The 11,071-nt window shown below is 48.9% G+C and overlaps 1 protein-coding gene across 1 annotated transcript; it reads right to left on the reverse strand.

Moving 5' to 3' along the window:
* Positions 1–1,835: 1,835 nt before the first annotated feature.
* Positions 1,836–6,364, reverse strand: ALDH1B1 (aldehyde dehydrogenase 1 family member B1). Its single transcript, XM_049784151.1, has 2 exons — positions 6,288–6,364; positions 1,836–3,852 (listed from the first exon to the last, which is right to left on the reverse strand). The coding sequence occupies exon 2, from the start codon at positions 3,840–3,842 to the stop codon at positions 2,289–2,291; it is 1,554 nt and encodes a 517-aa protein (XP_049640108.1). The 5' UTR covers positions 3,843–3,852; positions 6,288–6,364; the 3' UTR covers positions 1,836–2,288.
* Between the last annotated feature and the right edge of the window lie 4,707 nt (positions 6,365–11,071).

Below are 11,071 nucleotides of genomic sequence, written 5' to 3' on the forward strand. Positions count from 1 at the left end.
GTTTTGCTTGTTTGTTTTTGGGCCACACCCCATGGTGCTCAGGGCATACTCCTGGCTTTGTGCTCTGTAAACAATCCTGGAAGGCTCAGGGGGAACATCTGGGATGTTGGAGATTGAACCTGGGTTGGTTGCATATAACCTTACCTGGTGTGGTGGTACTACTCGAGCCCCTACCCAGCAGTTTTTAAGCTGCCCTCATCATCTTTCATGAGTGCCATTTGAATACTTCCTTCTTCCAGATTTTGTCTCCTGAAGTATAAACCTTCCTTTGCTGATTCTGTCAACCCCTATCTTCCCTCACTTTATCATCCTGCTCACCTTACATGTTTTCCTGCAGTTCAAAGGACACTGACTGGCAGTTTGACTCTGGACCCACACTCAGGTAAGACATGGGTGGGATATGTCTGTCTTCCTGCCATGCGGCACAAGGTGTCTGCTGTGTGATCGGGGCAAGGGGAGATCAGGAAGTCTTTATGGAACAAAGGGCATCTGAGCTGAGGACTGCTGTGGGTGTGAGGGATACCCAGCTCGGGAAACCACATGTGACAGAAGCAGGGGTGGAGAAATGCAGTGCAGGGTGTGGTGGGGAGTAGTGGTCTTTGCAGCTGCTGCAGGTAGGAAGGGGACTTTTTTCACACTCTGCCATCAGAGAATGGTGGGATCAATGTTATAAATAGTAGGAAGCCAGAACCACAGACCCTCCACCCCAGGACTATATTGCAAAGTCAGGAGTAAGCCCTGAGCATCACAGGGTGTGGCCACAAACCCCAATAAACAAATAAGCATGCCTAATCTGAGTTTAGAGCCCTGGAAGCATATCAGGATGCTCCGATGCTAGATTTGGCTGGAGGTGTGAGCTACAGGAGACAGTGTTCCATAAGCTTTAACATGACACTGGAAATGTCATATTAAGGCAGACCCAGAGCTTTTCTTTGGGTAAGAAAAGGTAAACACTTTGGTGAAATGTTTGCCTTATATGCAACCAACCTGGGGGCTGGAGTTAAATTTCCATCACCTCATAGGATCCCTTAAACCCTGCCAAGAGTGATCCCTGAGCACAGAGCCAGGAGTAAGTCCTGAGCACTGCTGGGTGTGGCCAAGAAACAATAATAAAAAATAAATACAGGGGACCAGAGAGATAGCATGGAGGTAGGCCGTTTGTCTTGCATGCAGGATGGTGGTTCAAATCCTGTCATCCCCTATGGTCCCCCGAGACTGCCAGGAGCAACTTCTGAGTGTAGGGCCAGGAGTGACTATTGAACGCTGCCTGGTGTGCTCTAAAAACAAACAAATAAATAAATAAATAAATAAATACAAATAAAGCTGAACTTTGTTACCTAGTCAAGAGAAAACAGCAAAACTAGAAACATGAAATTAGGTTGGGAGGGCTTCTCCAACTCTGGTTGAAGTATGTCCAGACTAATAGTTGGGCTTTTTTCATGCATCAAAGTCCATAAAACATTCAACAAGAGACCACTGAGAGAGAAGTCAGTTGCAAACAGACTGGGAATTTATATAACATTTTTTAATTGAAATCAGCTCACATATTCTAAAATGTATCCTTTTTTTAAGGCATGTGATTCATTTGTGTAACTTTTAGCACAAAGACCAAGATGGGCAATCATCACCAGTATTCAATTCCAGAATATTTCAAACCTTTGCTCAAAAAAATATCCCACAGTCACTAGCAGTGAGTCCAGTCACTGTCTCTGTCTGTCTGTCTGTCTCTCTGTCTGTCTCTGTCTCTGTCTCTCACTCTCTCTCCTCTCATTCCAGTAGCAAAATAAAGGGCAAGCAAGCAAGCAAGATAGAACACTCCCTCCCTCCCTCCCTTTCCCATACCAGTAGCAAAATAAAGGGCAAGCAAGCAAAACAACCAGCAATGGGCTTGTAAAAAAGGGAACATGAAGAGTGGGCCATGATCTGAATGTTTCTGATCCCACATTCATCCAATAAGTTGAGTCCATCTGAGTTGAGACATCTAAGTTAGCAGGAAAACCTGGAAGGCACTGTGCAGATCAAAGTGTTGACTTGATGGCTATTCTAACACCTCCTAAGGTTTCTTGGCAGTAACTCAGGACACTGAAGGAGCCTTTTGTGCAAGTGACAAGACGAGGCCTTGCACACCCCCTACTAGAACTCCAGCTGCTCAGACTTGCATTGCTTTTGTTGATGATGCTCCCTCCAAGGTTTTTATGGTTCTTCAGGGCCCTTGGTTCTTGGCAGACCACTGATCTAGGTGGTTGTAGAACTCTTGGACCAGAGTTGGGGGTCTGTGGTGGTGAGTCTTAGGAGTTCTTCTGGGGGACCTTGATGGTGACAGTCTTGACTTCCGTGTAAGCCTTCAGCCCATCCTCCCCCAGCTCCCTCCCACTGCCAGATTCCTTAAAACCCCCAAATGGTGTGTGGGCAGTGACGATGTTGTAGGTATTCACCCAAACAGTCCCAGCTTGGAGTGCCTGTGTGAAATACAAGGCCTTGTCTAGGTCTTGTGTGAACACAGCAGCTGCCAAGCCATACCTGGTGTTGTTGGCCCTCTCGATCACTTCCTCAATCTTCTTGAACTTGAACAAGGGCTGCACAGGCCCAAAGATCTCCTCCCTGGCAATCCGCATGTCATCCTGTACACCCCCAAAGACAGTGGGCTTGATGAAGAAGCCACGCTCCCCAAAGCGCTCCCCACCACACAGAAGCTTTGCCCCCTCCTTCTGGCCCTGTTGGATGTAGCCCAGGATGCGCTCAAACTGCTCCTTGTCCACCTGGGGTCCCTGCTGGGTGTCCAGCTCAAAGGGGTTCCCCACTTTCCTCTGCTTTGCCTTCTCAACAGTCATTTCAAGGAACTCATCATAGATGGATTCTTGAACAAAGGTGCGGGAGCCCGCACAACAGCACTGGCCCATATTGAAGAACAGAGCCTCATGGCATTGCTCTACAGCATGGCTCAGGTCAGCATCAGCCAGCACAATGCTGGGGCTCTTCCCACCCAGCTCCAGGGTCACACGCTTGAGGTTGGAGTCCCCAGCTGCCTTCTGGATGAGGTGGCCCACCTCCGTGGAGCCGGTGAAGGCCACTTTGTCTATGTCCATGTGCTGGGCAATGGCCGCTCCCGCCGTGGGGCCATAGCCAGTAATGATATTCACCACCCCAGGGGGAAAGCCGGCCTCTTTGATGAGGGAGGCAAAGTATAGGGCAGACAGGGGTGTCTGCTCCGCCACCTTCATCACCACAGTATTGCCTGTGGCCAGTGCCGGGGCAAGCTTCCAGCCCTGCATGACCAGGGGGAAGTTCCAGGGGATAATCTGGCCACAGACACCTACGGGCTCATGGCGGGTGAAGCAGAAATGCTCACCATCCATGGGGATGGTCTTACCATGCCATTTGTCAGCCCAGCCAGCAAAGTAACGGTATACCTTGATGACCTCATCCAGGTCCAAGACATAGGACTCCTGAAAGGGCTTCCCATTGTCGAGGGTCTCTAGGGAGGCTAGGTATACCCGATCCCGCTCTACGAGGTCGGCCAGGCGGTTCAGCAGTCGACCCCGTTCCGAGGCATCCATCCGGCGCCAGGGAGACCCCAGGCGGAAGGCCTCTCGGGCCGCTTTCACCGCCCGGTCCACATCTGCCCTGTCCCCCTCGGCCACATGCCCTAGCACCTCTCCTGTAGATGGGTTGATGGTGGGGAAGGTCTTCTTGCTGGCAGCATCCTGCCACTCATTGTTGATAAAGAGCTTGTTGTAGCGGATGTCTGGGTTCGGGATGGGTTTGGGCAGGGCTGCGGCCGATGAATATGGGGCTGTCCTGGCATGCAGAAAGAATAGTCGGGGCAGCAGGGAGCGAAGCATGATGACTGACCTGGAAAAGGCAGGAAGGAGTAAGTGAGGTGATAGGGAACACTATGGCTACCTCAAGGTCCATCAATACAAACACCTCTAGATTCTTGCATCTGGGATGTCCCTCTAAAACCATGGATGGGGAGGGGCTCTTGGACCCTGACAATTCTTTTTGGTCCAGCTCCAAACTGGCCTGTACATCCTCTAGCTCCTGCCTCGTTCACCTGTTTTGTTTTTTGGGTCACACCTAGCAGTGTTCAGGGGTTATTCCTGGCTCTATGCTCAGAAATCACTCCTGGCAGGCTTGGGGACCATATGGGATATCGGGATTTGAACCACCATCCTTCTGCATGCAAGGCAAATGCCCTACCTCCATGCTATCTCTCCAGTCCCCAACCACCTTTTGTAGAATTGCTGCTTCAGTACTTACTAGCCTCTCCTTTTTGGGGTGGTGGTGGGCTGAGGGATCATATGGAGACCATATGCAGTCCTGGGGATCGAACAAGTGTTGGCCATGTGCAAGGCAAGTGTTCATCCCTGATGAACATCCCTCCAGGCCCCAGCCTCCTCCTTGACCATGTTCTTTCCCAGTCCAACACATTCAAGTTCTGCCATGCCTGAAGGCATGTAGGTCCTTACTGCCCACTTATCTCCAGCAAAACTATTCTTAGGCTGGGATATCTTATTTACTTGTCTCATCCACTTTGATGTCCCTGCTGCCTCAAATGCTACTGCTCCAGAAGCAGCTGCTCTGCAGAGAATTATTAAGTAAAGGTAGAAGACACCTTTCTATAAAAGTTACTCCTGCCAAAGCATGAAGAGAGGACAAAGGTCTTTCCTAAAGAAGAACCCTGTTTCACTCCGCCTCTGTGCCTCAATTTCTTCATCTGCCAGATACTTCATGAAGGCCATGTGGAATAGCTGTGCCTTTCAAAAGTCTGGTGTCCCCAAAAGTAAGCCCAACTCTCCCCTCACAGGTCTGCCTTCTCCCAAGTCCAGGGGCAGTCAAAAAGTAAGGTTCTGCTGACATACACCTGGCACTCTGAAACTGGATTTTACTGAGACTTCAATAAAACTTTGAAGGCATATAAAGTCCCAAGATCAGCTGAGGCAGTTAAACTCCCTTGGCCTCTGTAATCTCACTGCCCTATCCAGCAACAGAAATGAACTGTACCTGCCTAACGGCTCACACGTTCCTCTCTTTGGCCACTGCATAGGGAAACCCCCAATCCATCAGTGGTGAAAGGTTGCTCTGAATGGGGAAGTGAATCTACAGCTGTCTGGGATTTGGGGTCAGGCCATGTACTGCTCAGGGCTCAGCCCCAGAAGCAACAGAAACAGCTTTGGGTACATGGGTCTGGGTCAGAGGAGAGAAGGGTCTCAGGATTGGGGTGGGGTGAAGGGCTGGGTGTTGACAGGGACTATGACTGGCAAATGTCTTATGACAAGCCAAGGCAGTTCCCACTTGCGGAACAAGATTACATGTTATCTGTATTCGTTTTTTGTTTGTTTTTTAATTTTGGGCCACACCTAGCAGTGCTCAGGGGTTACTCCTGGCTCTGTGCTCAGAACTCTCCCCTGGCAGGCTTGGGGGACCATATGGAATGCCAGAAATTGAACCCGGATCTATCCCTATCCCTGTGCTATCTCTTTGGCCCCTGCATGTTATCTTTATAAATATGTTTAAGAGATAAGATTTTGTAAATATTTAATATTCTGCTAATTTGATTGTGAATTGTAAATGTCAAGTACATTTACAATTCACCCTGTGGGAATCTCTGTTGGTGGGTGACCATTGCATTTAGGGCCTGGCTGCCCACACCTGTTGTGGAGCACCGCGTAGGGGCTGCTGCCAAGTTATCCTAATCTCCTTTAGTCTCCTGGCATCCCTAGGGGAATCTGGCCAGATGAGGATGCCCATGCTGGGAGAAAGCAGAGTCCGACAGTGAGGCTCTCAGGGGCCAAGGAAGCAGAGGCATCACAGATTCTTTTGCTTTGAGATCGACAGGCTATCCCTTACCTAAGCAGTGCTGAGGGCCAGGCCGGTACGACTTCACTAGCTGCCCAGTTCCTTGCTGGCCTTCTAAAGAAGAGGCTGTCAGATGCTGCTAGCTAGAGGAGCTGAGGACCGGCGGGGTCACCCAGGGATGAAACCTGGGGCTTGTGCCTGCTGGACACAAGCTTTCTATCCCGGGCTGACGGGTATGGGGACCCAAACCTGATTTTCCAGGGTGGGCTGCATTTCGGGGCTCACGGTTAGAGTGGGCCAGTGGAGCCCTAGGGTGGATCTGTTCAGAGATGGGGGTGGGGTGGGGGACCTCCGGGCCCTGGTGCAGGGAAGGCCCTTGGGGCCCGGTGCAGGGAAGGGGCAGGAGAAGCCTGGAGCTGATCCTATGGTGCACGCGGGGTGGGAAGCTGACCGTGGCCTTGGGCAGAGCGCTGAAGAGAGTGACTTACCCGCAGTAGAATGAGGACCAGCTCCGCGGCTACGCAGCTCTGTGCCCTCGGGTCCCTGAATTCCCGCTAGACAACCGCCCTGCTCCGCGTCCTTCGGGTTTCGGTGGCCAATCGCAGGCCGTCTGCGGGTCCTGCTGCTCCTCCCTCTGACGCTTTGAGATCTGGCTTCTGGAGGAGGGGCATGGATGTGGGGGCGTCCCCTTCCTAGGTAACGACCCTTTCTCGCCTGCCCTGGGCTTTGCTTTCTCGCTGTTTGGTTTCCCTGCAAACCTCCTGGGGTACTAAGGCCCTTGTTGGGGGCGGGGGGGGGACTCCAACTACCTTGGCTCTTCTGGGGGGTGGGGTGCCCTCTGCCCCAGTGCAATTTTAGCCTGGCCTCTCTCTCAAGTGCATCTCACGCCCCACCCTTCTCTCGGATCCCTAATTCCATCCAGGCTGCTTGCCACTCTCCCTGACTTTTTTTTCTTCATTCTTAAGAAGGTTTTATCCTTATGCCTTCAAAACATGTGGGTTGTTTTCATTTGTTTGCTTCTGGTGTTGTTAGGGGTGGAGGAGGCTGAGGACAAGGATATGCACAATGCAGAGATCTCAAAAAATCTTTTTAAAGAAGGGTGTCTGAGAGATAGCACAGTGATAGGGTGTATGCCTTGCATACCCTGGGAGGGAGGTGATCACAAGCCAGATTATATAAAACTAGAAGCAGGAAGTCTTGACCTTTAAGTTGATTGGCTGTTGTCTCGGGTGTTTTATCATGTTCTTTTATGTCCTTAGATGTCGAGGGTGGTATACCATGGTTTATAACGGCCTTGGGGATCTGTGCCATTATTATTGGGATAGAAACTTAGCCCTTAAATATAAACTTAACATTGGTTCAACAAAAAGGAGTCCTTTGAGGGCTGGAGCAATAGCATAGTGTGTAGGGTGTTTGCCTTGCATGCGGCTAACCTGGGTTTCATCCCCAGCATCCCATATGGTCCCAAGGTTGCCAAGAGCTATTTCTAATCAGAGAGCCAGGAGTGACGCTGAGTGTTGTTGGGTGTGGCTTTTAAAAAATAATAAAATAAAAAACTATTTTAAAAAAGTGTCTTTTCTGCTCTGGGGTTCATAGTTAGCACTGAGTGGTCCCTCCTTTTACCACAGGCAGAGTCTCCCCATCTTGCCACATCAGCCCAACCCCCTGCTCCTACCTCTTGTTTTGTCTTGTTTTGTTTGTTTTAGAGTCACACCTGGCAGCCATCTGGGGTTACTCCTGGCAGGCTCAGGGGACCATATGGGATGCCGGGATTCAAACCACCGTCCTTCTGCATGCAAGGCAAACACCTTACCTCCATGTTATCTCTCCACCCCCCTGCCGGTAACTTTGCTCCAGTTCCATCATAGGAGGCTCTGGTGTCCAAATCATGTTTTACCTATTCGCAATCCTGACTGCAACTTTGTTCTCTATCGCCTCTCACCACCACATGTATCTCCTCTTCTGCTCTTTATGTTTTTCATACTCCCTTTGCATACTCCCATCCTCCTCCACACACAGCCCTTTGGCCCTTGGGGTAAAAGCTTAAAGGATTTAATGACTATTTAAAGGGTTTAATGATTATTTAGTCAGTCATTAACAAGCCTCTTTATAGGCGGCAAGTCTCTGAAAGAGAGAGACCTTTCATTTTTCCCGTAGCCCAATGGCCTTGTCAGTATGTGAGAGACCCACATGGAGAGAGGTTAAGTCTATATCCTCGAAAGGTTGCTGGAAAAACTGGAGGTGTTCACCCATTAGAACTCAGCAAACTGGGGCCGGAGAGATAGCATGGAGATAGGGCGTTTGCCTTGCAAGCAGAAGGACGGTGGTTTGAATCCCGGCATCCCATATGGTCCCCCGTGCCTGCCAGAAAAAATTTCTGAGCATAGAGCCAGGAATAACCCCTGAGCGCTGCTGAGTGTGACCCAAAAAAAGCGAAGGAAAAAAAAAAAGAACTCAACAAACAGGCAGTACATTCCAAAACTTTGAATGGCCAAAGTAAATGTGGTGTGTGTGGGATCCTAGGAGGTATAAACAGTGTGATGTGACTTTGATGAAGAAGATCAACCTGGCCAAGCAGAGCTGGCTAAGAGTGGGAGAGAAAGCTGCCTTGAAAGGCAGTGAGCGTCCCATCTCAGGAGGAGTTCAAGGCAGGCTGGCTAGAGCACCATTTGGTAAATCTTTGTAGAGGAGGAACTAGCTCAAAGGACTAAATGAAGCACATGCCTTGAAAATGCTCAGCCCCAAATTCTATCTTTCACAACACCTGGCCCATGGCTGGGCCTGAGCGTGAACCATCAGGTTCTGCACAGCTGGGTCTAGAATCTCCAGATGTGCCTCATAGCCCCTCTAGCACCACTAAGGAGACCAGCAAAAAGTCGAGTAGAGTGCCATATTAGACCGGAAACCAGGCGTAACTTTGTGTCAAAATTACCTGGAAATATTTCTTAAAAATTACAAGCTCCCGGGGCCTGAGTAATAGTGCAGTGGGGAGGGCATTTGCCTTGCATGTAGCAGACCCAGATTCAATCCCTGGCTTCCCATATTGTCACCCAAGCACTGCCAGGAATGAGCCCTAAGCACAGAGCCAGGACTAACCCCTGAGCACCATCAGGTGTGGCACACACACACACACACACACACACACACACACACACACACACCACAAACAAACAAAAATGTCAACCTTTCTGGCTCTTACTAAATCAAAAGATTATAAGTTATTAGGGTCTTGGCTCGTTTTTTCTTTCCATACTTATATGATGGAAGCTGTAGCCCAAGCAGTCATGAGGATCTATGACTCCAGCATGGAGGGTTTTCAGCGAGTGGCTTATCTAGTGAATGTTTTACCTGTGCTGAGTTTGTTAGGGTTAGAGTTAACACCCAAGTTGGTGCTGAGAGTCAAAGATCACCTCTGATAAAGCAAGGTACAAAAGAGTTTATTCGACTAGTTGAGGTCCAAGTCTCATCCAACCAAGGGAGTCTTGACAAGGACCCTAAGTTAAGTCCTCCAGCAGTATATATAGAGTTTTACAAGCTTCAACAACTCAAGCATTTCATTGGTTAATACAGTAATGCAAGCATTTCATCAACTTGAACAGAAATCACATCAGGAATCACATTATACTCAGAGTTGATGTCTCAACTTATTGTTTTGTGTCTGGTGGAACATTTGGTCCCACCTAGTTCCTCTATTTTAGCTGAACAGGGAAGGTCAGGGGTTACTCCTGGCAGGCTCATATGGGATGCTGGGGTTTGAACCACGGTCCTTCTGCATGCAAGGCAAATGCCCTACCTCCAAGCTATCTCTCCACCCCCCTTTTTTATTGCGGTTTTATCTTTGGGCTAACACCCTCTGCCTATGAGGAAGTTATAGAGTTAAAAATATTTTACAGTGAGTTTACTGGAGGCTTAGGATCACCATGGTCCTAGGCCCAAGGGGCTTAGGTTCTCACAAGTTCAGGCAGCAGGCCACCCCAGCTCTTGGTACATTGTGACTAACATCAGAATTCTCTCAACCAGTGAGGGAGCTAGAGTCCAGTGGGTAGGGATTTGCCTTGCATGTTGCAGATCCAGGTTTGATCCATAGCACCTCATTTGATCCTCAGAGCTCTGCCAAGAGATCTAGGAATAAACCCTGAGCACCATGGTCTGTGCCCCCTCAAAAGAAAAACAGGTGGCCAGAGAAATAGTACAATGGATAGCACATTTGTCTTTTGAGAACCAAGATCCCCTGGGTCCATGATAAAGCCCCTAGACTAAGATGAGCCCAAACCTTAGTAAAAGTAATTTTTCCTGAGACAGGTTAAAAGCAGTTCTTCAGGCAGGTTAAAAGGTTAAGTACTTTTTCACTATTAGCTAAAGCTTCCACTCTGAGCCAAGGTGGAGGGAGTTAACTCCGTACCACTCTGAGACAAGGCAGAGGGAGTTAATTCAGAAACAAAACCCCAGTAGAAATGCAGGGATGACAAGACCCTCCCTATTCTGCTAGGATAGAGGAACTAGGTGGATCTGGAATGTTCCACCTGATAAGGCCCCCTTGACAACCAAAATTGAGTCAGATAAGTCAGAGAGATACATCGATGTTAAGAAATAATGCTTTGTGTGCAAATTGAAGTAAGCCAATCAAGTATATGATGAAAGTTAAAGGCCAATCATGTATGCTGTAAAGATTGAACTGTTTTTATTAATCAATGAAATGCTTATTCTGTTAATGCTCTTTTTTATTTTATTTTTTGGGGGGGTTTTGGGTCACACCCAGTGTCACTCAGGGATCACTCCTGGCTCTACGCTCAGAGATGGCCCCTGGCAGGCTCGGGGGACCATATGGGATGGCAGGATTCGAACCACCGTTCTTCTGGATGAAAGGCAAATGCCTTACCTCCATGCTATCTCTCTGGCCCCTGTGTTAATGCTCTTGATGTCTATAAAAACTGGCTAAGATTTTGCTTCAGGCTCCTTGTCAAGACTCCCTTGGTTGGATGAGACTTGGGCCCAACTAGTTGAATAAACTCCCTTTTGCATCTTGCATTATTTGAGATGGTCTTTGACTCTCAGTGCCAACTAGAGTGTTGAATTCTAACAATCTTGCACACAGCTGACCCAGGTTCCATCTCTGGCATCTATATGGTCCCTTTAGCACTAATAGGAATTACTCCTGAATGAAGAGCCAGAAGTAAGCCCTGAGCATAACTCCTGAGCATTGCCAGGTGTGCCCCCCCCCCAAAAATAAACGAACAAACAAACAAAAATCTGTGGCTGAAACGATAGTACA

The sequence above is a fragment of the Suncus etruscus genome, chromosome 1 (assembly GCF_024139225.1).
Source record: "Suncus etruscus isolate mSunEtr1 chromosome 1, mSunEtr1.pri.cur, whole genome shotgun sequence".
Classification (NCBI taxonomy): Eukaryota; Metazoa; Chordata; class Mammalia; order Eulipotyphla; family Soricidae; genus Suncus; species Suncus etruscus.